This window comes from Panthera leo, chromosome A1 (assembly GCF_018350215.1).
Source record: "Panthera leo isolate Ple1 chromosome A1, P.leo_Ple1_pat1.1, whole genome shotgun sequence".
Taxonomy (NCBI): Eukaryota; Metazoa; Chordata; class Mammalia; order Carnivora; family Felidae; genus Panthera; species Panthera leo.
The window spans coordinates 122,226,648-122,253,232 of NC_056679.1; the positions used below are offsets into that span (position 1 = coordinate 122,226,648).

General features: G+C 39.7%; 1 protein-coding gene and 1 long non-coding RNA gene across 8 annotated transcripts in view; one reads left to right on the top strand and one right to left on the bottom strand.

Annotated features, from left to right (window-relative positions):
* PPP2R2B (protein phosphatase 2 regulatory subunit Bbeta) overlaps positions 1-730 on the bottom strand; it is a 314,800-nt gene extending 314,070 nt beyond the window's left edge. For 3 of the 5 annotated variants that reach the window (XM_042938584.1, XM_042938553.1, XM_042938527.1), the window contains exon 1: positions 645-730. Coding sequence is in view for 1 of the 5 variants with exons in the window: in XM_042938519.1 (XP_042794453.1) it covers positions 645-688 (44 nt within the window). In the remaining 4 variants the exon portion in view is untranslated. The remainder of the gene's footprint in view (positions 1-644) is intronic. The other 2 variants (XM_042938519.1, XM_042938570.1) reach the window with 2 other exon arrangements.
* On the top strand, positions 5-20,822 carry LOC122219852. 3 transcript variants are annotated; one of them, XR_006202582.1, is made up of 4 exons: positions 5-904; positions 18,739-18,910; positions 19,442-19,535; positions 20,682-20,822. It is a non-coding gene; the product is annotated as an uncharacterized LOC122219852 (long non-coding RNA). The 3 variants fall into 3 exon arrangements; XR_006202581.1 differs by lacking the exon at positions 20,682-20,822 and having other exon boundaries at positions 18,739-19,032; positions 19,442-19,799; XR_006202579.1 differs by lacking the exon at positions 20,682-20,822 and having other exon boundaries at positions 19,442-19,799.
* Positions 20,823-26,585: the final 5,763 nt, after the last annotated feature.

The following is a 26,585-nucleotide window of genomic DNA, read 5'->3' on the forward strand; positions in this document are numbered from 1 at the left end:
TGTTCTCTCTCTATCTGGTAACTGCTTCTAACTTGCAGCCCACTCAGCTCTAGAGAACCCTGATTGCTTTAAGCCAAGCAGCACATCCCATTGGCCTTTTCACTGTAATTAACTCAAGTCAGAAGATGTGGTTCAGGTGAATGATAAAGGAGGAAATGTCTGCTGGGGGCTTCTGGGGAGAATGCTTTCTAGCTCAGCGAACTTTAAGGAAAGCGATTCTCTCTCTCTCCTTGCTGGACATTTACACAGAATAAGAAAGATCAACGTGTGAGAAGTCATTCTGGAACTCTGAAGAAACCCAACCTTAGGGTTAAACAAGATACCAAGAAGACCAAGGAGAAAAAGGAAGATAAAATGTTTTTGATGATACAACGGAGCCACTTAAGCCTTGTTTCAAAGCTTGGACTATTTCTTTATTTTTCAGCTACTCGAGAGTCTAAGTTCCCTTTTTGAATTAAGCCAGTTTTGACCTAGATTGTCTCTGACTTGAAACCAAAAGATTCATAATATTCATGGGTGACAACTTGGTTCCATGTTCATCATCACATTCACTTATTATTTTTTCAGAACAGCATGTATGACAAGGATCTGAAGGACCAAAGGGGACCATTGCTTATCATAAAGTGTAAGCAGGCAAAATTTACCTGTCAGAGCCTGAGTAGAGCTGGCTGGCCTGATTAAGGGCCATGATCTCACAGAATGCTCTTCCCTGTGTCTGACGTTAGTGAACTGCATCCCAGTCAATTATGTGTGCGGTAGTCATAAAGCCTAATTATGAAGACACGATGAGATCATTGCACAGCTGAACCACGAGGTAACGGCTACCCTAACAAGTCCATCAGCTAGCACCAGCATGATCCCACACAGACCCTTCATGGCTTTCCTATTTACTACACATTGTCAGGTGAGTTAATGAATATCAGCTACTTAGAATGATGTTCTTCTTTGAGACTGACTTGCTGCCTTTGTTGAAAATGCCAACTGCCCTTGAAAACCACAGAGTCAGCACAAATCAGGGAATTACAGGTTTTAATGCAAAAACAAAAAAAATCTGTAGCAAAGTGTAGTCAGAGCTGCTCACGTGGATACAAGAGCTTGGATCCCATCTCGTGGACTTTTAATTGCAAAGGGTTGAGTTCTTCCCAAATGCTGGAGACTCAGGATTCAAGTATGGGAAAGGAAAAGACAACAGGGAGAGAATAGAAGGTATTATGTTCCCAGAGGAGACTTATTGAAAGAGCGGGAACCTGGGATACGGTAGCTTCTTACCTGTCATGAGGGACAGTTTCATGAGTAAGTAACTTCTGCAGTCACAGAGCCCTGGGCTAGAAGGACTCCTTGTTTCTTTTTTTCCAAAGTCTGCTGCCACCATCGTGAAACTCCTAATAGCTTTTGAACAAGGACCCTGCATTTCAGGGTCCACAAATTAAGTAGGCCACCCTGTTTGTTCTAGATCCCTCTTCACCAAAATCACATGACAGCAAAAAGAGAAGTTTTACCAAAGACCTGCCTTAGATTTCCTAGATGTCTCTTGTCCTTTTTGACTATCTGTTCCTCTTTGACCACCTTCTTTGCATGGAACAAATATTTTAGTGTGACATTGCAATTTTTCTGTGGATTTACTGTATATATTTTTTGTGAATTATTTTCTTTGTGGCCACCCTAGGGATTTCAACATGCATTTTAACTTAACACAGACTTCCTCAGATGAATATTAATTTGAAAATTTAGGAACTTTGCTCTAATATAATACCATTGTCTCTTGCCTTTGTGCTATTACTGTCATGTATAATCAGTCTACAGATTATAAATGTAACACTACAGTGTTAATATTATTTCATACATTCTTATGTCTTTTAAGGAAGTTGGGGAAAGATGAAAAAAGGTTTATTAATGTAATCTTTTATACTAACTTACATATTTATTATTTGCAGTGTTCTGCATTTCTTCCTGTGGATTTGTGTGGCTTTTTGGTGTCTTTTCCAGAGGACTTCTTTCCTTCAGTATATTTCATAAGACAGATCTGGTAGCAACAGATTTGCCCAATATTTGTTTATCTGGGGAGGCCTTTATTTTGCCTTCATTTTTGAGGAATAGTATTGGTAGATACCGAATTCTTGTTTGACAGTTACTTTTCTTTCTGCATTCTGAATATGTCCTTCTCCTGCCTGCTGGCCTCCATGGTTTTAGATGAGAAGCCAGCTGGTCATTGGATCGATGTTTGCCTATAGAGGATGAGTTGTTTTTTCTTGCTGCTTTTTCCAAGATTTTCTCTCTGGTTTATGCTTTTCACAGTTTGACTACAATGTGTCAAGGTGTGGATCTATTTATATTTATCCCACTTTGGTTTCTTTGAACTTTCTGGATATATAGATTAATGCCTTTTAAAAATCAAATTTAGGAAGTTTGGGGCTATTATTTTTTCAGATAATGTTTCCGTCCTTTCTTTTCTCTCCGTGTGGGACTCCCATTACATGGATGTTGCTATGCTCGATCTTATCCCACTAGTTTTCAGAGGCTCTGTTCGTTTTTGTCTTTATCCTTAAGATTAGATAATTTCTACCAATTTATAGTTCATGGATTCTTTCTTCTGCATGCTCAAACCTGCTGATGAGCCCCTTTAGTGAGATTTTATTTCTTTTTTATAGCTATTATTCTTCTCAGGTATAGAATTTCTACTTGGTACTTTTAATAATCTTATATCCTGATTAAGAATCTCTATTTGTTGATCTATTGTTAGTTTCCTTTAATTCTTTAAATAAGTGTCCTTTAGTTCTTTGAACATATTTGTAGTAGTTGCCTTCCTTTGTCTGCTAATAGCTGATAACAAAAGATTTCTATTCAGTGCTTCCATTCAGAAGAGATGATTTCTATTGATTGCTTCTTTTACCTGAGTGTGGGTCACACTTTGTTTCTTGGCAAGTCTCTTAATTTTTTTTCTTAAAAAATGGGACATTCTAGTTAATATATTACAGCTACTTTGATGCTGGTATTTTTTTTTCCCTTGGAGGTTGTTGTTGCTACTGCTTTGTTTAATAACTTGCCTGGGCTATATTTGTGTCCCGAGTCACTGGTGTTTCTGATAAATTGTTGTGATTTTAAATATATATCCTTCATTTTTAAACCTGGCTTGCTAGGTGTTACTCCTGAGTCTGGGGAGCTTGGTGGTCAACTAATGATTGCACATCAACTGTGCTCTAACACTTTGAACCAGTAAAGCTCCCATTCATTGCTGTTGGATATGTTTGTGGGTAGGGGAACACATTTAAAATACAGGCTGTCTTTAAGCCTCCTGGGTTTTAATTTCTTCTGGGCCCTTTTGAGTCTCTTATGCTCACACACTCAGACTCAGGATTAACCAGAAGCATGTGAAGGGCTTGGGCTCTCTTCAGTCTCCACTATATACATAAACAGTCTCAGCCAGAGATATGCTGTCTTTGACCACAAATGTGATTCTTCCCAACCGTCCACCTAAAGGATGATCATTTCTACTGACAGCTTTGTTGAGTGTTTGCGTTGCCCACCTGTCTAAACTGGGTGAGTCTCTTCAACACTGGCAGAGAGGCTGCTGTTTTCCATGTTCCACTCTGCCTGGGGTTTTGACTTTCCCAATTCAGGCCCTGAGTCCACAAATTATGTAGACCATCCTGCTTAGGACAGAACTTCTTTTACTCTCTTCTTTTTTTCATAGATCACCTTTCACACACTTAAGTCCAACATATGCTAATGGATCAAGAGCAGTAGAATTATTCTTATATAAGTAAGATAATTTCAGCAACAAGTTCTACACTGATATTGCTATAAACCAAGCCAGTTGACTTGCAGTAAGTTGAAAGTGTTCAGGGAACTCTCCAAATGTCAGGTGCTGCTTATTCTTAGTCACGTGGCCTTTCCTCGCAGCAAAGAATGGTAAAAATCTGATGCTGCCCTGCCTGCCGTCACTCAGTACTCCACAACTGTGACAGATAACACTAATTACTAATTTCTTCCCCACCCAGACACGGTCCCAGAATCTTCCTCAGACAGAGTTCAAGGCAGCCATTATGTAGGAGACAAGACCTCTTAGACATACCTTCTTCAAGTTCCCAAAGCTGAAGTTCATTTTTCTTCCTATTGTCTGCTCTGCTTCTACTCACCAGTCAAGGCTTTGGGTTTGGTTTCCTGAGAAACATGTCCTTTTTTATTTGGGTTTCAGGCTCAGTTCTGTTTCAGTTTTTCTACTGGATCTCCGTAGTACTGCCATGCTGATTCCTCCATTCTCATGATTTAAAAAAAAATTTTTAAACATTTATTTATTATTGAGAGACAGAGAGAGACAGGGCATGAGCAGGGAAGGGGCAGAGAGAAGAGGAGACACAGAATCTGAAGCAGGCTCCAGGATCGGAGCTGTCAGCACAGAGCCCGAGGCGGGGCTCGAACTCACAAACTGCGAGATCATGACCTGGGTCGAAGTCAGACGCTGGATTGCCTGAGCCACCCAGGCGCCCCTCCATTCTCATGATTTAAAACCCTGTCCATTTACTGGCCTCTCTCAAATCTATATTTAGACTAGATCTCTCACCCAGACTCCAACTCCCTCTATATCATCTCCACTGGGAAGTCTTAAGGACATCTCCAAGTGACCATGCCAAAAACTGAACCCCTAATTTCCCACTTGGAACCTCTTCCACCCCTATAGGCTTTCTCCATCTTGACTGATGTTAAATTCATTCTCTCACATGCACAGACCAAAAAACTTAGGGTCATCCTCAATTCTTCTCATTCTCTCTCATACTGTGAGGAAATCCTGTTGGCTACCTTGAAAATAAATCAGAACCCTATGCCTTCTTACCACCGTCACTGCCTCCATTCTGGTGTAAGCACAACATCCCTCATGGTATTATTACAACTGATTTCACTACTTCTAACTTTGTTTCTTTATATTCTATACTCAGAGTGTTCCTTGATCCCTGCTATTCTATGCTTAACATAATGGCCAGAAGGATCCTCTTTAAAAGTAAGGCTAATTGTGCCACTCCTCTGCTCAAAACGTTGCAGTTACCTCCCATCTCACTTAGGATAAAAGCCAAAGGCTCTTTTCTTTTGTTGTTGTTGGTTTTTTTAAAATGAATATAATATTGTCAAATTGGCTTCCATACAACACCCAGTGCTCATCCCAACAAGTGCCCTCCTCAATGTCCATCACCCATTTTCCCCTCCCCCCCACCCCCTCCATCCACCCTCAGTTTGTTCTCTGTATTTAAGAGTCTCTTGTGTTTGCCTCCCTCCCTCTCTGTTTGTAACTACTTTTTCTCCCTTCCCTTCCCCATGATCCTCCATTAAGTTTCTCAAGTTACACATATGAGTGAAAACATAGGATATCTGTCCTTCTCTGACTGACTTATTTCACTCAGCATAATACTTTCACCTTTTCAATGACTCACCTTATGTGGTCTGTCCTGCAACCCCCTTAATCTACCAATCTCATCTTTTTCTATATGGCCTCTTATTCCTTTCCAGGCATGCTGGTCTGATGCTTCTTGAAAACATGAAGCCAGGTTTCTAGATACCTTCCATTAGCAGATTCCTCTTCCTGAAATACTCTTTCCTCAGATATCCATGTGGCTAATTCTCTTTCTTCAAGGTGTTGCTCAAATGCCACCTTTTCAATAAAGCCCACCTTGACCACCCTATTTCAAGTTGTACACCTATCCTTTCCATCTGCCTCTCCCTCACTGCAATTCCTTCTGGCTCTTCTTTAACCCCCACCCCCATCTCATCATTTTCAATATTCTCCTTTCTCCCCCAGAGAATATCACCTTCCATGGTATGATAGAATTTACTTATTTATTGTTCTCATTATTTATCTTCCCCCTCTCTAGAATGTTGTAACTCAAAAAGGGCATGGATTTTTATCTTTTCCACTGGCATCTCATAGTTCCTAGAAAAGTGAGTGGTGCATAATAGGCATTCAAAAAACAGTTGTTGAATGAATATTTGAATCAGTGGCGGATCTATGGTTCTGATATCTAAGTAGGTGTTTTTGAAGACACAGACTGAATGTGAGAACAATTTCCAAAGAAACTTCAGGGGTAGCAGAGTTCAAAGAAATGTCAAGAAAATCTTCATGAAAAAGAAGAGTCAGTGGTTAAAAGAAAAATTGAATGGGATATTATATCCTTATCTTGACAAGTCCTGGGGTACATTAGCATATTAAAGGTTCTGAGAAGTCCTTAAGGCAAGAAATTGACTCAACTTTATTTTTCTCTGGCTTTTTTCAGAATTACTATTTTTTTAATCTTTGATTTCCTGTAGATTGAAAAGTATATGCTTAGGTGAAGGGGTCTGGGGTGGGGGTGGGGAGACACTTATCCTGCTTATTATTCTCCAGGCTTCTTAGATCTGTGGTTTGGAGTCTAACATTAATTTGGGAAATTTCTCAATCATTATTGTTTCAAATACTTCTTCTGTTCCATTCTCTTTCTTCTTTTTTCCAGTATTCCCATTACGTGTATGTTACATCTTTTGTAGTCATCTGGGATATTCTGTTCAATTTTTTTTTCCTTTTCAGTCTTGTTTTCTTTGCTTCCCAGTTTCCAAGGATTCTACTGCTATATCCTTTAGTTCAGAGATCTTTCCTCGGCCATGTCCAGTCTACTAATGAGCCCATCAAAGGCATTCTTTGTTTATGTCATGGTGTTTTTTTTTCCGTCTAGCATTTCTTTTTTCTTTTTCTAGCATTTCTTTTTGGTTCTCTCTTAGGATTTCCATCTCTCTGCTTCTGCCATCCATCTGTTCATGCATGCAGTCTACCTTATCCATGGGAGCACCGACTATATTAATGATCATTGTTTTAAATTCCCAGTCTGATAATCTGTTAATTGCAACATTCTTCCCATATCTGGTTCTGATACTTATTCAGTCTCTTTAAATTGTGGGGTTTTTTGTTTGTTTGCTTGTTTGTTTAAATTTAGTATGTCTTATAATTTTTTCTTGGTAGCTGGGCATGATGAACTGGGTAAAAGGAACTGCTAAAAACAGGTTCTTTAGTAATGAGATGAAAATACGTTAGGGGAAGGGATGTGTTCAGCAGTCCTATGATTAGGTATTCATCTATTAGTGAGCCTATGCCTCTGGCCCGTGAGCTTCACAAGTGCTTCTCAGTTTTTTTCTTGTCTCCTAGGTGGGACAGGATAGCTAGAGTGGGCTAGAGTTGACTATTTCCCACCTTTCACGTGGAAGGGTAGAGCTGACTAGAAGTGGGTATTTCCCTGTCCCCAGGTCAGTTAAGTTCTGATAAAACTCTAGTGCATTGCAGTTTGGTTAACTTCTTAACCAGGCAGGTCTTGCTGAGAAGAATGCTCTGGCATATTTCAAAATGGTTCTATTCCCCTCTCTTGCTGGAAGAACAAGGGGATTTTTGTCTGATATTTACTGTGAGAACCTAGTTGACCTCTTGGAGGCAACTTTCATAAATTGTACCCCCTCCCCTCCATGACTGGGTACCCTTGGACTTTTTAACTCTCAGAGATGTCCACACTGAGCCTCCAGGCACTTGTCAATTATAGTTCAGGTTCTCCTACCCTGACACTGGTTCCTCAAACTGCTTCCCCTTGTGAGTCTCTGCTCCAGTAAGCCAACACTCCCTACATTCACCTCTGTCTCCAATCCTGGGGGGGCAGCCATTTCTCCTGCACCCTCCCTTCTTCTACAAATCCAAGAAGAGTTGTGTACTTTTCAGTACATTCAGCTTTTCACCTATTGTTGGGATGGAATGGCAGTGTCTAAGCTCCTTATATGTGGAACTGGAAACTGGTTTATATACAATGTATAAGAAAAAATGAGTCGCAGTTGTGAGCATGAGCTCTGGAAATGTACCACTTGGGTTTATATCTTGACTCTTAACAGTTATTTCGTGTCTCTAAGCCTTAGCTCTTTTATCTGTAAAATCAAGATGGGAGCTATATCATAGTTTGAGGTGAGGATTCAATAAAATAATATATGTAAATAGTGTCTAGTACATAAGAAGCACCCCCACAATTTTTTAATTAAATAATTATTTGAATGCCTATGATCGTCCACATGTTATTCTAGATGTCAGAGATGCAGAAGTAGAAATTGGACCCCCTTCACAGAGCTGATGTTCTATATAAGCAGGAGACCAACTAGAAACTTGTGAACTAATAAGCGAACATTTTCTGATAGTAACAGTGGTATGAAGGAAACAAATCAGTCTTAGGTGATAGAGGGGAAAGGAGGTGGGCTTCTGATTGATTAGTCCAGAAACACTTTTCAGAGGAGGGGGCACTTGTAATGAGAGCAGACCAGTGAGGAACCAGCCAAGCAAAGATCTTTCTGAAAAAAAAGAGCATCACAGCAGGGGAACATCAAAAGCACAGGTGTGACAGTAGAAGCAAGTTTGGCTTGATCAGGATTAGAAGAAAAGTCCATGTGGCTGGTCGTGAGGAATATAGGAGAGAAATAGCATCTCTACTGCTTTAAATAACACCAACCCCTGTGGGCCTTTATTTAGAGGATGAGCTCTCAATTTATAATTTCATTTTTGAAGAGAGAGAGGAACGTGGTTTTAGAGGGATTCTAGCAATGATCCAGGGGTCTGGAGAAGAAGGAAGTTGCAATTATTTGAGTCCTGGGATTCAGGGGGAAGTGACCAGCCTGTTTTGAATAGGTTTTCTGGGTTGGGGCAGTGATCTCTGCTCTCCAGTACCCTACCCCCAACACACACACAAAGGGCAGTGAGGTTAAGGTGGATGTGACTGACCAACTAGGAGGATAAAGAGACATGAGTTAAAAACTCAAAGAAAAGATCCATACTTGGCTCTTAATGGTATTGTGCTTCCCCCTGCCCCCAAATGCTCTCATTCTTGCTGAAGCCTACCTTCATTTCTCTCAGTTGACATGTTAGTCTAAAAATTCTCTTTTCTGTACTCTTTCTCCACCTCCCTCCTTTTGGAGGGCAGAGACAAATCTCTTGGGTATAACTAAACATCCAGAAAAATGCTCGGCCAATACTGCATGCTATTACTTTAACTTGTAAAAACTCAATTATTTACCCTACCATAATTAAGTCCTTTTCCAGACATAAAACTCCCCACATGCTGAGTGAATATAAATTTTCATTGGTGTTCATTTGACCTTGCAAACTAGCCTGAAAATTGTGTCCCCTTTTGCCAAAAAAATTTTTTTAGTGTTCTTCTCAATAACTATAGTTGAAAGGGGAAAGTGATATCTCTGTAACTCAAACCAGATCCTTTTGCAATAATACCTTGGCAAGTGACAATGTGATGAAATTGTTTTATGCGTGCATGCTTTTGTTCACTATCTTAATGTTGCTGAATGCAGAACCAACCTGTTTATTATTCTTCTGCTGCACAATGGGAAAGGGAGGTAAGAGGATGGTTGACCTCCCTGCAACTTCAAACAGTTTCTTAACAAGAATGCCTGCTCCTCACGACATCCTTGGAAATGTCCAGAAACAGTACCCACTCTCAATAATCTGTTTTCTAAATGGGAAGCATTTTCTTGATGAATCTAAGCCCAGTCAAGGGTATGCTATGGCACCAATTCAAACATTTAGGGATTGTTTGCCTATAGGGATTTACTTAGATGCCATCTTCCTTTTTTATCAAATTCTTGGCTTCTGAGACATTTCATGGTTCTTAGCAACTCTGGCAGAAGGTAAGCAAGAGTTACAGGGGAGGACACTCGGGCCATGTTTACCTCCTCACTAGCAGGCATGGGAAAGGCCTAGGTGGGTGGTACAAAGGACTGAAATTGTGAGGCTCAAGAATTCTCTATAGGTTTTCATTAGTCCCACCTTGGCTTGCTCTTTCACGAATAATCGAGAGTTGACTCTAAATGCGAAACTTGTGTTAATTATCTTAATGACTAATAAAGAAGTTATGTCCTCAAATCTTCAATGGAGACTAGAAGACAACTGTGTGAAGGCACAGTGGGCTCTGGTTGTACGTGAGTGTGCCTATCTCTGTGTGAGTTTTGTCTCTGTAGTGTAGGTGGGAAAGGATTAATCCAAATTCTCTCCCCCAACCTCCAGCCACTCTCCAGGTCTGGTCATTAGCAACAATGTGGTTTATTTCCCAACGGCCCTCCCTAGGCATCGGGAGAGTTCCAAACTCTTTGGTCCTTCCTTAGTATGTTCAGTTTGGACTCAATTGTCTAGACCCCAGGGAATCAAGATTCTCCAATTCAAATCCTTTTGTGTTCTAGAGGTTATCAGGTTATCAGTCGGCCCCTCAGTTTTCTGTCTTGCTGTTAAGAGATCAATCAAATTACCTAAGATATCCAATCTTTGGACAACAGATGCTGTGAAGAGACTGAAGGGTCTAGTGGTCCAGGTGGCTAAGCCCTTTCCCCCTGCTGAGAGCTTCTTTATGCACATCACATTTGTGATTAGGATAAGCAAGGTCACAGAGCAGTGAGAAAATGGAAGCTAACCGCCTAGTGCATGTCAAGAAATACTGAATGTGGAAGCATCTCAAGAGAACTTTGAGAAGGAGGGCTGGTAGAGAAAGCTATATCCATCAGAGATATTACAGCTGTGGAGGTAAGAGGGAGGCCTTGAGAATCTGGAAGGACAGCTCAGAAAACAATGTTTCTTTACCTGTAACAGCATTAAGCACGCGAAAATCTAAAATGTCCATGTGGGAATTAGAGTGTATGTTGTTTTAATTAAAGCAAATTGTATTCTACCTTGGAATTGTAACTAATTCTGTGTGTACTTTGAAAAATTCTGATTTAAAAAAAAATCCTTTCAATCAGCAGCTGAGATTTCAAGTAAAAGAGATTGGAAAATAATCCCATGTGTTTCCAATTGGATGAATTGTTTGCTTGTAAAGTTATTTCCTAAGATTTTTTTTTCAATTAACATATTAGATCCTTGAGGAGTACGTTGGATAAATGCCCAAGTTGCTCTTTGGTTAAGTAGAATAGCACAAAGTCTGTGTTCTGGGAACCCAATTCTCTGATTAGTGAGCAGGTCAAACCTCACCTTAATTATTTCTTCTAAAAATCAGAAGCCTTTTTGTGATTATTCGAGAGGGTTGCTTTTTTTTTTCATTCTCTGCCACATAAGCATTTTGGTTATGGTGCCTACTTTTTGAGGAAAAACAAAAGGGAAAAAAACCCGCTATCAACCACACTTGTGATGCTATTGATTACCATTTTGTTTTGTTCTGAAATTTCCACTTCAGGCAGATTTCCAAGCATTCAGATAGAAGCAAAATGAAACACATGTACTCTATGAGCATACGGCTTATTGCAAGAAACAGAACCTATGAGAAACCAGAGGAGGTAATCTTTAACAAGCGAGGGAAAATAAAGTGTGTGTGTGTGTGTGTGTGTGCATGTATGTGTGTGTGTAGGTAAGTGAATGGGGGAGGCTCTGGCCTCAAAGAATGTATGTACAACTTTTCTAGTTTTAGCTGTAGCTCAAATTTTAAAGCCAAATATTTGAAACTTTGATCCTATTTCATCAAAGTTGAAATAGAAAGAAATCAGAGGAAACAACAAATGTTTAAGTGAAAGGTGGTGTTATTGTGAACCAGACTGCTAATTGGTAATGTCCATAATGAGGCAGGACTAGCCTGGATACAGAATTATGAGGAGGGAAGGACTTGCCTTTGGTGTGGAAAAATAGATGGGACTTTGTCACTCTCCCGCTGCAGTGTGTTCCTACTCTACCAGTGACTGTTGATTCATTCGTGAATTTATTCATCCATTCCACCACTCTGTACTAAACGTCTACCAGTTACCAGGCACTGAAGATACAACAGGAAAAACCAGAGCAACTGACAGCCAGTCCCTTGTGCTACTTACAGTCCAATGAAGGACGGAATTATACCAGACACAGCTATGCCGAATGAGCCATGCCAACATGAGGGATGGCCAAGTAGCTCTGGGAGCACTTGGTGGGGCTGTCCAACAGCATCTGGGGACGGTGTTGAGCTGTCAGGAAGTAAATCTTCTGAGGAAGTGGCATTTTAGCTGAGGCCCAAAAGATAAGCCAGAGAGCAAAGGGGGATGGCAAAGAGGAAGAAAAATACTGTGATAGTTGGTATATTGGAGGAACTAAAAAGAAGTTTGGTGTGTCTTAGGTGTGAAGTTTGGTAGAAAACATGGCTGGGGAAGTGAGCAAATCTTAGAACCATGCTGATTTGAGACATGACTTCTGAGGTCTGCACAGGCTTAGAGTCAGATGTTGCTGAGTTTGATTCGCAGTTCTGATCTTTCCCAACTGCCTGGGCAAGTCACTTCACTTGGAAGCCTTGTTTTCCTTACCTAGAAATGGAATGGAAATATACCTACTTCATAAGACTGGTTGAAAAATTGATAACCGGACATGACTCTACATGGCAGATCAGAGTATTCAATTAATGGGAGCTATGGCTGTTCCTTCTGCAATGGTCAAATAAAATGGCATTTCCACATGGAACAGTATCTCAGAGAACATAAATTCTATCACCATCATTTTAGGCATCAGCAAGGCTAGATGTGTTGACATTGTGGGGTGGCATAACTTCCTGAAGTGTCTCAGTCACATGTTCCATATGGGCGGTTGGTCATATCTCTAGTTCTAAGACAGCAAAGATTTCCCAATATAAGCAGTGGAGTCACTTGATAAAATATCATTTTAGCCAGTCTTTCCATCTGCTGGTACACTGTCCTGATCATTCATGTTGCTTAATAAGATCTTTAAATTACTATCACATCCCCCTCCGAGGGGACACAGGAAGTAAATGAAATAAATAGCCATACACAAGGGTTACCAATACAGGAGATAACCATGTTTTTGTTAGCAGCCTTAAGAATCCTGGTAAGCAAGGACAAAAAAAAAAAAAAAAAAAAAAAAAAAAAAAAAAAAAAACCTCAACCCCTAGACAATTATTATGACTGTGTTTTTTTTTTTTTTTATTTGTTAAAAAAAAAAAAACAAAAAAAACCAATGGTTTAGGGGCTCCTGGGTGGCTCAGTCAGTTAAGCGTCTGACTCTTGGTTTCAGCTCAGGTCATGATTTCACAGTTTGTGAGTTCTAGCCCAATATTGGGCTCTATGCTGACAGCTCAGAACCTGCCTGGGGTTCTCTCTCTCTACCTTTCCCCCCAAGAAAGTAAACAAACAAACTAAAAATAACAAAGAGAACGGTGTATTGAGATCTTGCAGTCCTTTTGATTACTTTTCATATCACTAGCCACAAACTAACAAAACCTTTCTCTGTACTCAGACCATGCAGAAAGCAGAAGAGCTCTCCCGAGCCAAAAAGAGAAGTCTGTTGCCTAATTTCTTTTAACCCCTAAGGCTGGGGGCTTAGTTTTTATGTATGAGCTCTTTAACACATCTGTACTGAGAATCTGCTCCATACCAGGTAACTAGGATCATAGACATAGAGGACACACTTTATACTCTCTGGGAGGGCATTGGTCTGCTGGGGAGACAGAGAACCAGTAAGTTAGCATTTTTTTCCCCAATGTTTTCCAATGGCAGCACCTGTGCTAAGTGCTTTATATGTTTTATTAGAGTGGATTCTCTAAAACAACCCTTTGAACAAGGCAGTGGTCACTTCAATTTGCAGATAAGAAAACTGAGATTTAAGAGTTACTCACCCAAGGACAGATAGGTAACATGTGGCCGAGCTGGGAGGAGCTGGGGCAGTCTTACCCCCTGGATCCAGTTGGGAATGCTCCAGATACCTTCTGGCATTACCACAATGTGTGGTTTTGAGTGTACTAGGTACTGTGGAAGCAATACTGACAGAAGGCAGGAGAGAGGAAAGGAGACACAGAGCCAGAGCCATTTCCCAAAGGAGGTAGTCTCTGAACTGGGATTTGAGGGCTGAGCAGTATGTGGCTGGGTAAAAAGCTGGAGGCAAGGAGACACCCTTGGAGTTAAGTGAGCAGCATTTATACTTTCCAGAAGAGAAAGGCTTCAAGGAAAGGTGGGAAGCTCAGAGGAGCGCTTGGTCATCTGTGTCAACAAAGGAAACATGTGCGACAGATGATCTAAGATTAATGTCTATTTGGCTTCTGTATAGATAATGTTTTTATTTATTTATATCCTGCCTCGTTCCGCAAAGGTTTCGAGGTAAAATTCATTACAATATTTTATGCAGTGACCTTCCTAATTAAGTTTTTCTCTTCACTGTCATGTTCGTCTTTGTATTCCCCGAGCCATATGCACAGCAACGTGAATAAAAGTTGAATTGAATTTACATACTTTGAGCACACTGTAAGTAGTTAGCAGGGGCAACTGGTCCCAGAAGCTTGGTGGGTGGCGAGGAAAGCAGGGCCAAAACTTAAAATTACTTAGACTGAATACAGTATTTCACTCAATCGAAGATGCCAGTGATCAGAGGGCACACTGCTACTCCATGTGCTACTAGGAAAGAAGAAAACACGGCCAATTAAACCAAAATGCAATGTTGAGTCACTATCTACTGCAAGATGCAATCTGTTTTCAGATATGTTAAAATACGAAAAACTGTGTGTCTTTAAAGAGATGATCTATGGAGATGAGACTATCCCCTCACCAAATAGTCAGAAATTCTAAAAATCAATGGTACTCTGAGCATGAGAGAAAATGAAGACTCTTATGCCATTTTAGATGCCAACTTGTCTAACCATCCAAACACTAAAGATTCTGGAACTGCTTTATTTCTTTTTTTAATTTTTTTTTTAAATTTATTTATTTTTGAGACAGAGAGAGACAGAGCATGAATGGGGGAGGGTGAGAGAGAGAGGGAGACACAGAATCCAAAACAGGCTCCAGGCTCTGAGCGGTCAGCACAGAGCCCGATGCGGGGCTTGAACTCACGGACTGCGAGATCATGACCTGAGCTGAAGTCGGACGCTTAACCGACTGAGCCACCCAGGTGCCCCTGGAACTGCTTTAATTTAGCAATTGTACCTCTAGGAATTGAACCTAAGGAAATAAACATAAAAGTTTTTAAGGGTGTCATCACAGAACTACATACAGTCATGAAGAAGAAATACCCTAAAATCATAACTAAACATATATAATGTTATATATACCATTGTATAATATAGTATATAATGTATAATATATTGTGATATATAATTATTGTAATATGATATATATAACATTACAGTTATATAATAGATTAAAATGATGACAGAGAGATATTTATTTAAATGGAAAAACATGTTATAACAAATTAAGTTTTACAACTCAGGTGATAAAATATGTGCTACAAGAGAAAATTACTGCTGTGAAAGAAAAATACAGTTCCATCTCGTATTTACATATGAATAAAGTCTGGACCGGCATATATCAGAATGTTAACAGGGGTTGTCTGGATAAAGGGATGTTAGTTGATCTTTTTCTTTCCTCTGTGTTTTAATTTTTAAAAAATTGGAAACCCAGACACTAGTTAGACATAGACTTTTACATAGATAATATGAATGTGGATAACAGAAAACCAGCTTGACTTAGAAACTTCATTTTCTGTGGAGTAGGCTCCTGAATCTTTCCTGTTTCCTACATGAGCCTGGCTGGGCTGGTTCCAACTGAGACCCTGTTTAAAAGATATGGAAGAGGCTGTTTGATTCCCAATTGGAAATGCAACTTTACCACCTGGAGTTTCCCCCAAAAGCTGATACCTAAAATGAGAAAATAAATACTGCAGACCACAAGTATGCAAGGGTCTGGGGAACTCCAAAGGTCTGATGTCATCCTACTCTGAGCAAAGTATGAGATCCTGAGTTCAGGCAAGACAAGTTCCAGGTTCCACAACTGGGAGGGAGGGTGATGATCAGAAGTCAAGGTTAGACTTCAATTTTTATCCTGGCTAACATGGAAAACCACCAGATCCGTCTCTAAGTACCACACCTGCTACAAATCCACCGGTTCTTTTTTTTTTTTTTTTGCAAGTCATTTATAATTCTTCACGGCTGAAGTCATTTCCTGAGAGGTAAAGCCTTGGTGGCTTAGATTCCCCTTTAGGGATAAAGTATACTAATTGACTGTGTCTACATAGTAAACTGGTCTGCCCAAAGTTCACAGGAGACATTGGTTTTGAATAGCCAGTCGTACAGCTCCTGCTTGAACAGATAAGACCATAGACTGAATGCATTCTGCATGTATTTTTTATCCCCAATCTCATGAGTTACCTTTTGATATGTTTTTAGTATAGCTTTATATTAATTTATAGCTTGCTTTAAAACATAAGCTGTCCTTTATACTTTTCAAGGATTATATATCTAACTTTTCCTTAATATATAGTTCAGGTAATATAATAATTTTAATTGTGCAATCAATTTTTATTTACTTGTTTATAGACTTGGGCTTGTCATTTCATTTGTCAGCTTTGCCATTTTGATCCATTTGTTATCTATTATCTATCTTTCTTGTATTTACTTATTTATTTATTTTTTAATTTTTTTAATGTTTATTTATTTTTGAGAGAGAGAGAGAGTGAGTGGGGGAGGAGCAGAGAGAGGGAGACACAGAATCTGAAACAGGCTCCAGGCTCTGAGCTGTTAGCAGAGAGCACGATGCCGGACTCAAACTAATGAGCAGTGAGATTGTGACCTGAGCCAAAGTGGGACGCTTAAGTGACTGAACCACCCAGGGGCCCCTATCTTTCTTTTGTATAATATTGGACAGTTGTAAAACCTAAAAGAATAAGACAAAGATTTCAAGTGACATGGAAGCCTAGGTCAAAGCAGGGAGGGATATAGTATTTGGGGAATGTTTGGGTATTCCAGCATTCATCTTCTCTTTGTCTTTCTTTTTTTAAATTTTTCTTTATTTTTGAGAGAGGGAGGGAGTGGGGAGGGTCAGAGATAGTGGGAGACACAGAATCTGAAGCAGGCTCCAGGCTCTGAGCAGTCAGCACAGAGCCTGATGTGGGGCTCAAACTCACCAACCACGAGATCATGACCTGAGCTGAAGCTGGACGCTTAACTGACTGAGCCACCCAGGTGCCCCTGTTTGGCTTTCTTATACTACGTTCTTCTTCTGAATAACAGCACCTTGACTTCTTTTCTACCTTAACGTAATCTTTCTCCCCTTGATTATCTTTTTAAATTTAGTTTATTTATTTATTTTGAGGATGGGGAGGGGTGGAGAGAGAGGGAAAGAGAATCCCAAGCAGGCTCCACACCGTCAGTGCAAAGCCTGATATGGGGCTCGAAGTCACGAACCTCGAGATCATGAGCTGAGCTGAAGTCAAGAGTTGGACACTTAGCCAACTGAGTCATGCAGGTGCCCCTCTACCCTCCATTAATAGGGTTGCCAGTGCTACTGCCTTGCTCTCCTAGCAGCAGATCTATGCCTGGAAAGCAGAGTGCCCCATCCTCCTAGTAAGCATAAGTGGGGACTCAGGGATGGGCACCTAGTCCAAAACCAACAATCAGATAACTTCTCTGAAATAATTTATGTATGGACACTGAAAAAGAGGAACTTTGTCTCTTCTTTTTCATCTTGGATTATGAGCCATAGGAACACATGTCTGGAGCTAAACCTTACTTGCTTTGACCACATAGGAGAAACCCATTAGCAGGAGGGAAAATAAGGCCACCACTCAAGGAGAACCAGAGCTAAAAAGTGATGAACAGACCCATTTAATGATGAGTCCTTAGAGACAGGATGCTCTACCCCACCCCACCCCTGAATTTCCAAAAAAAATCCCTTTCCTTGTTTTTAGCATAAGCTTTTTGGAGTTGGGTTTTTGTCATTTGAAAGCGCCCAAATTCTTGACTAATCCTTGGTCTTTTGGTTATCTCCCAAATCACCCTAGGCACATACACATGCTGTTTATGCACACAGAAGTGTCTGTGCTCAAATGAATTCTCTATCATAAGAGCATCCAAACAGGCATAATTTGACTGAACTGCAGTTAGTCTAAAAAGAACACAGGTGACTTAAGCCCTGTTGCTATATTTTCCATAAGTTGTAGCTTTACTAGAGAAGTGTGCCTTGTCTTTGGTTCCTCTCCCCTTGTGTTCAGACTCTAGTCCTGAACTGGCACATTCACCCACTCCTGATGCAATTAGATCCTCTAGTTCACTCTGCCAAAGACGCAGCACGGTCAGAAGGCATAGGTTTCCTCGAATCATGTCTTCTTGGTTCTTAAGATTATAAAAGACCACTTAGAAAGAAAATGATTATGAGGCTAAAGAAGATACATTAAGATTTTAACAGAAATCCAGGCTGACTTTGGAAGGCAGCTGGAAAACAGGACCCTCCTCCTCCCACCTTCTCTTCTCCCAAACAAATGCCATATGTCTGTTCACAATGCATTCTGGCTCACCGCTATGTAGTTGACCTTCAGTACTGACAAGATGCCAAAAACACTTGGGACCTAGTTTTCCTCTCAGCTTATTGGTACAGTCATATCTAATATGGTTGAGGAAAAAATGCAAATTGTGATAAACAGGACTGTAATTCTTCAAAGTGGTGCTTCAATGAGATATATCCCAAGATGTTTCACAATATTTATGATGGCTCACAGAAGACGGAGCTTCTGGGGCCTGGGAAAATAATGCTTCTGTTACCTGGGGGTGCATTCAGACCACTTCAGCATTTGTGCCGTCTGTATAACATCAAAGAAGTAGGACATATTTACTGCCTTTTTCTAAGTACCATGAATTAACTCCCAGGTCAGTATATTGGATGCAGAATTGTTAACACGGGTTGATTATTCCACGTGTGGCAACGTAGATGATATGTCCTCTTAAAATGACTTTTGTGTTGGTTTTCTAGGGCTCCTGGAGCAAAGTACCACAAACTGGGTGAATTGAAACAACAGGAATCGATCATCTCATAGTTCTGGAGGCTACATGCTTACAGTCAAGGTGTTGGAAGGGCCATGCTCCCTCTAAAACCTATAAGGAAGGATTTTTTCCTTGCTTCTTCTAACTTCTGGTGTTTGCCAGTAAGCCTTGCCATTCCTCAGCTTGTAGACACAGCACTCCGATCTCTGCCTCCATAGTCACATGGTTCTCCTCTTCCTTCTAAGGACACCAGTGACACCGGATGAGGCCACACTCTAACTCAGTATGAAATCATTTTAAAGTGATTACATCCTATTTCCAAATAAGGTCAGATTTTGAGGTACTGCTGGTTAGGATTTCAACATATCTTTTAGGGAGACATAATTCAACCCATAAAAGCTCTATTGTTGCCCCTGATTTATATATGGATGCATGCTTCTTACAAAAATAGTAAAATTACTAAGACACATATTAAGAAGAAATTAAAAATCTATGTTTCTACCACCAAAAATAACCATGTTAAAAATGTGATGAACATCTTTTCAAATATTTCTCATACCAACCAAATGGTTTCTCTATTATCAGAAGTAAGTCAAGTTCTGATCACTTACTTGATTAGTCAATGATACTGTGATACCTCTTCTTTCCTTTTTCCTTCCTTCCTCCCTTTTTCTTTTCTTCCTTTTTTTCAGATTCTATTTTTAATCAACCTCTACATCCAATGTGCAACCTGAACTCACAACGGCGAGAACAAGAGTCGTACTCTTCTCCAACTGAGCCAGTCAGGTGTCCCCTCCCCTCTTTTTTTGATTCTACTTAAACAACTATCTTTTTAGGAAAAAATGCCTATGGATAAGGTATCTCAAGAGAAAGAAAATATACATTTTTATTCATATTACCAAGTTATCCATGCAGTAAAGGGTTATTTACTTCTACCAACAATGCATGAGAGTTCTAGTTTCTTCTCCTAATAATTATTAATGAGATATATAGATGTAAAACTTTAAGTTTATGATTATTTAAAGATATATTCCCCTTTATGAAATTCTAAACCATGGTTCTCCTTTATTCTTAGGTAATAAACATAAAACAATTTTTATCTAGTGCTTTCATAATTTGATTTTTTAGTTTTTAAAACTTTGACTCATCCGGAATTGTGTGTGTGTGTGTGCACGCGCATGCATGTAAGGTGTGAATCTGCAATCTAGAGATTTTGATAGAATGGAGTTTCATTTCTTTGTCTTGATTTTTAATTCACTCTAAAAAGTTATATGGTTTTGGAATGTAAAATCAGTGTGTTTCCTGTTCCCTTTCCAAGGGATCAGATTTACTTAATAAAAGTCCCTATACTAATTCACAGAAAAATGCATTTGTAAAATGGAACCAGGGATGTAATGTTGAGCGCACAGTCAATAAGCAGTACTTTCAGCCTCAATACCATAGTTAATTGAATTTTCCAGCATTCTTGCTACAACTACCCCCCTTCTCTCCCACTCAAAATAGCCTATGAGATTGTGAGAATAAATGTAATTACAGGGTTAATCTTTAATCCATTCTAATATGTTTTCTTTAAATTGCAATATTGGCAAACGTGAGTCTTAAATTTTCACTAGTTCAGATTACTTACAAATCATCTCCCTAAGCCTTTATAAGAGACATGAGGTTAAGTCCCCTGGTTCAGAGAGGCAAAGTTTTTGATGGCAAGAAAGCTAAAGCACAGAGGGAAGTATGTTTCTCCCCAGAGAAAACTGGTATGGGCCCATATGAGAAGTCTTGAATCAAGCTTACCAAAACAATATTTTCAGATAAAATAAAGACAACATCCCTGAGTATCTCTTTTTCTGGACCCTCACATGGATTCACTATTAAAGAACATTTATTCTCCAAATATACCATCTTCACACTGGCCTTTTCCTGTTAACTTTCCATTAGGTTGTTGGGTGATTCTGTCTATTCTCTCCGTCTTATCAACTTGTATTCAAGAAGAGGCAGCCTCAATATCTTGTCTCAGGTGGATGGCACTTCATGTCAGTGGCTTGCTATTTAGCTGCAGAGATCAGCCTCCTCATCCTTATCTCTTTAAATGAGTAAATGAATACAAATTAAAGTTTTAATCTTCAGACTGTAACATCAATGGTATTTTCACTACAAGTAGTTTCATAATGGTCTCATTACTGTTCCTAAGCGCAACACATTGAGACGTTTAAATTGTTGATTGCTACTACATATATTCTTTGAGAACAGGTATCCAGGTAACCATGGCAATGGTGTCTCCAGGCAGGATGGGAGTAGGGTGGGAAACTATTTCATTAATTGAAGAGAAGGGACTGAAAAGGTATTTTCAAGCTGTGGATCAGAGAGAAAGAGAGAGAGAGATGGGGAGAGAAAAGTGGGTTTCACAATCCTATTTTCTTTTCATTATTAAATTATGCAACCCAGACAAACTCCTAATGATTTGAAAGGTTTAAAGAAATAATAAGCTTAAATAAAGCAGTATTCTTAGCCTTTCCACATTATTACAGTGATTGACCTGTACTAGATCTTATTCGGTTGGGTTCTTACATAGTTTGATTGAAACTCACGGTATCTCCTGAGAAAGCAGAATTGTGTCCTGTGATTTAAGGGTAAAAAAATGGAAGAATATTCACATAAGCAAGAAGGCTGTGTAGGCGGTCTAAGAGCTCTATTTATTTCAAGCTGATGACACCTAAAAAAGCTGATATTATCAGTAAAATTTTATTTTCAACCTTTCTTCCCTTCTTTCCTTCCAACCTTGGTAGTCAACATTTAAAAACTATATATCTATATCTATATCTAATAAAAAAAGATATACCATATAAAAACTATGTACATATATAAAGGGTATTTATTATATTTAAAGAGTATTACATACATTTATATAATAAAAGGTAAAGAAATACTGTGAAAAAAAGAGGGATCTGGAGGGATATGGAGAAAAAAACCACATACGTCTGATATGGTTTCTCAGAGGAGCCCAATGTTTTGCTTTCATTTAAAAGGTACTGCAAATTGGTGATCAGATCAACTTCTGTTATTTAACCAAATGTGTCCCTTGTGTAACTTGCTGCTTCGACTATCTGACAGACACGTTCTAACGGACAACTTAGGATTTGCAGATACCTAATTACCCAGATAGACATCCTGACTTCTAATATATGTTGGCCACAGTTTGTAGAATTTCTTTTTAAATTAGGCCAACATATGGCACCTTAGTGACCCATGTTGAATCTCTCCAACTCCTGATGAATGCCTCTTTGGTGCTTTCTGTGTGCTGCATCATGTAATTATTCAGGAGGAAAAATAGCCAGAAGACATTAGATGCAACTATTACCAACAGGGAAATGAGGACATGGCTATATTCTCAGGATCCATTCCTCAAAAGCTAAATCCACTTTTCCATTCCTCAAAAGCTAAATCCACTTTTCATCCATCACTGGGAAAGGCAATGCAGGAAATTTTATTTACAGAACTGTAGAAAGCAACCTAACTGAGTGGGTAATTATTAACCAAATGAATTTCATTTTAAAACAAACATTTCTCCTCTGCCAAACAGATTTCTATCATGGAAAGCAGTGAATTCCCCCAGAATTAGGCCACAATTCATGGTTTGAATTATAAGAGCTGCTTGGGTCTGTCCAAGTCCAATGTATGGATTACCTTGGTCCCCACTGCAACCCAGAAGCTTTCAGTTACCAGGTGAACTGTGTTCCTGTAGTGGCTGTTACTGCTGTTTAAGTGCTATGTTTCCAGGGTGCACCCACTAGGCGAGTAAAGGGGAAACGAAAATAGCTATTTGTTTTCCTCAAAACTTACAACAGAGTAGGGACAGGCATTTTCAGCCCTGTCATCATGGATAATATGCTATTATATTATGGACACATGAGTCTGATTTTTGAAAGCAGAAAATCATCACGCACGGCAACCTAATTTGAGAAAAAATATTGCTGACAATATGGAAGAAGAACCATTGTTTCCAAGAATGAGCTGAGGGCTAGAAAGGGAGTTAACACATACCTGTGTCAGGTCTGTTGGATAACAAAGTGTTACTACGGATACCTGCCTCATGGCGAGCGTGTCATAGCTGCTGGCCACTCCTACCACACGATGACAAATATTGGGATTATGCAGTGGCCACAGGTGACCAGAAGGCTGAGTGGAATTTCTTACATTTGGGTTGTTAATCCTAATGCATTAGTTTTTGAGCTAACAGGTTTTACTCATGTGGATTCTATGAAGCGACTCACCTAATATTCCATTTCCCAAACTGTAGCTACTTAAATAATGCCTTACACAAAAGGGAATATAATTAGCCAGTAGCTAGTATAGTCCAACTGCCCCAGTGCAAACATAAGCATTCCACTTTCAGGCAGTACCAGATGCAGACAGACAAGGTCCTTTTTTGTTTGTTTGTTTGTTTCCTCAAACGTGGCTCTGATTTTTTTTTCCACTTGAGTCTAATGGAACGCCAGCAAGAACTTGCATGCTAAGTGATGCTTGAATTCATGGTTATCTGTTCCATTCTGAGTTCTGGGGTGTAAGTTAGAGTATCTCACTGAAGTTGTCCCTTCAAACGACAGTGTTAATCAATGGTGCTACTTTTCTGAGTCCCCAAGTCTGCTGCTGAGTCTCAGCTTTTCAGAAGACTGTGACTCGATTTGCATAAGTTACAACTGTAAGTGGTGAGTATTTTTATTATCTGAAATCACACTAGAACTGCCGGGCCAAGAGATTGCAATCTCTTGTCACTGAACGTGGATGTATAGGAGAAGTGTATGTAGAATATATAAAACCTTTTCTATTCTGATTTGCATTGCAAATAGAGAAGCTAACCAGAGGTCTCGAGGAAATAACATAAATAAAACATGGCTTCACTACTGTAAATGCTCAATTCATGCCAGAGGAGGCCAAGGCTATTACAGAAGGATTGTTTCCATCTAAACAATTCCTGTCTCGGGAACTTCCCTTCGAAAGTGGCTGCCAATAGGATGGAGATTGGGTAGGTGGGGAGGGGGTGGTCTAATTAGGCAGATTTGGCAAACACTCAGCAGAGAGAGCCTGAGAGGCTTTCTCTGGAAGTCCAAAGCATGGTTTGTGATCCTGTATCTTGTTCCATGGTGAACATCCTCACAACTGAAGGGGAAACAGAAGCCTGCTTTTCAACTCAGTTTGGGCCCCAAAGAAGAAAACAGAGGTCTCTGCATGGCCAGTGACCAAACAAAGCTCACTGCCTGAGGTTGAGAAAGAAACTCCAAGATGAGATGCAAAAAAGCCTTGATTAGGTTACAGAGAACATTCAGGGACTCTCAAAAACTGAACTTCTACTCTAGTGGGCATTTGTTATGTTTCTACTCAGCACTGAGTTCCTCTTCTTGTGACTATGATACCCCAATTCTCCTTTGGGGTATATGTCTTCTGTGCCCATATGCTTCATGACTACTGCATGACTTCCAAAGGAGAAGTATGTGACTAAGGCTAAATAAATTGTGCATTCCACCCTCTGGTGATTGAGTTAAGGAGGGCAGAGACCAGCATATGACTCAAATCTGATCAATCAGGGTCAGTGAAATTTATGTCTGCAGGTTTTCTTGAACTGTTGGAGAAGTGGACTCTCTTAGCTGGTGAGTTTGGTACTTTGAGCAGGAGATGATTATGTTTTGGAGCCACAGCCAGGAATGGAACTAAGAGGCAGAAGCCAGGTTGAGAGACCATAAGAAAATTACCAGATGCGTAAGCGCATGGTTTGAAGTCTTATACCCTTGTGCTCAAGGCCAGCCCTATCCTGTGACCCCGTTTAATGAGGCAAGACAGTCTCTTGTTGCTTAAGTCAGTTTGAATCACACTTTCTGTAAGAGTTCTAATGGCTATGCACACCTTTGCTGTTTTATCTGCCAACAGTGCCCTTCCACATCTCACCATTTACCACTGCCTTCTCTGGATCCACCATAAATATTCTCAGCCTGTCCACATACACCATGCATTCTCATGCATCCATCCCTTTGGCCACATTCCACTAATGATCTTTCATGGTTCAACCCAAGTCACCTCTATGAAGTCTTCCTCACTATGTTTCCCCTACTTGCCTCAAGGCAAAAATGAAAGCTTCTTGAGTTTTTATTGAGTTTTATTTTTATAAACATTTTCCCTTCCTCCATAGAACTTTAATATATTATGATACTATGTTCTGACATTGTCCGTCTCTCCCATGAGGCTGTGAGTTCCTTAGGATCAGGGACCATGCTTTATACATCATTCAAAGTAAGAAGCACCATTAGGCTCAGAAACTGTGTTTGGATTCAGATGGTGTTCAGACACTGGTTCCATTATCTCCTATGGTGTGTGACTTAAGTGTATTACCTACCCTCTCTGTGCCTCACCTCATCTGTAAAATTAAGGACAAAAGTAATTCCTATATCCCAGTTGCTGTGAAGATGAAATGCATTAATCTATCATGGCAATTTTTCAATAAATGTTAGCTATTATTATTCTGTTTCTAGTGTCTAATAGTACCTGGCATAAAATAGGTACTCAGAAACATAAATCCAACTGTGAGAAGAAGGCTTACACTATGTAGAAAAGAAAAGGTAAAAAGTCATTGAATCCTTATAACTTTATTTTCTTAAATCCATATGTCCCTGTAAGAAATCATGAGACATTAAAGAAAATTAAAGAAAAGGTTTTGAGATCTGCTCATATTGTTCATTTGGTGCAAAAACATCTATTGAGAGAATTATGCTAGGCTCTGGGAATCCAAATTGATTAACATATCATTCTTGCCTTTAAGGAGCTCATGGCTTAGCAGATGAATCTGAAAGGTACATACGTCATTATAATTAAGTGAATGTGTAATAAGAGAAGTATGTACACATACCATGGGGGACAGAGAGTGATGTGTCCCACAATGGCTGCACATAAGAATTGTCTAAGGAGTTTACTAAAGACACAGTATCTCAGGCCTTATCCCTGAAACTTCTGAAATACCAAGTTGGGGGTTATGGATCTCCATTTGTAATAGATCTCCATGGGTGAATCCTGGAATAGAAGACAGGATGGTCATCTTTGCCTGGCTAGGTCTGGAAGGCTGCATGGTAGAGGTGAAGCATGTACTGGATTCTCACAGATTAGGGTTTGTTAATGTTTGACAGGAGCAGGACAACTGTGCTCGGAGAACAGCTTACCTGGTGCCGCTGTCAAAGAGAGAACTCAGGGCCTGACAGTTGTTCCACTGATTCTCAAGTATGTGATAATTTTTTTTTTTACTTTGAATATAGTGATCTGAACCTGGCTATAGAGTACATAAGTCACCTAGAAAGCCTTTGAAAAAGAGATATTTGGGGACCATCCCCAGTTCAGATTGAATTGGTCTGCAGTGATGCCAAGAATTGGTACTTTTTGAAAGCTCCCAGGTGGTAGTAAATGTGCAGTCAAAGAATTGTCGTTTAGGCAGTCCACAGTGTCCCTAGGAGGGCTCTAAGTACTGGGTACAGCATCAGAGATGTGTGTACTCCTGTACAGATCAGGAATGTACCTCACAGATGCCAAGAGAGACCAGCCTTCTTGCTTGAAGATATGTCAAGAGGGTGCCCAAAGTTATGACATATTTCATATGTTTACAACTAACCAATTAATGCTTTTAGTGCAACACAGCTTACTACACAGGTGTGCCATGTACCTGGTAAGTAACAGGTACATAACAAATATTTTATTCTCAGTGCCCAAATGTTTAGGTGGTATTGGATGCAACATTAAGAGTGTGACTACTGTCATTTGTCATTCCTGGCACTCTAGTTCTATGATAGCATACAATTTCATGTAGCA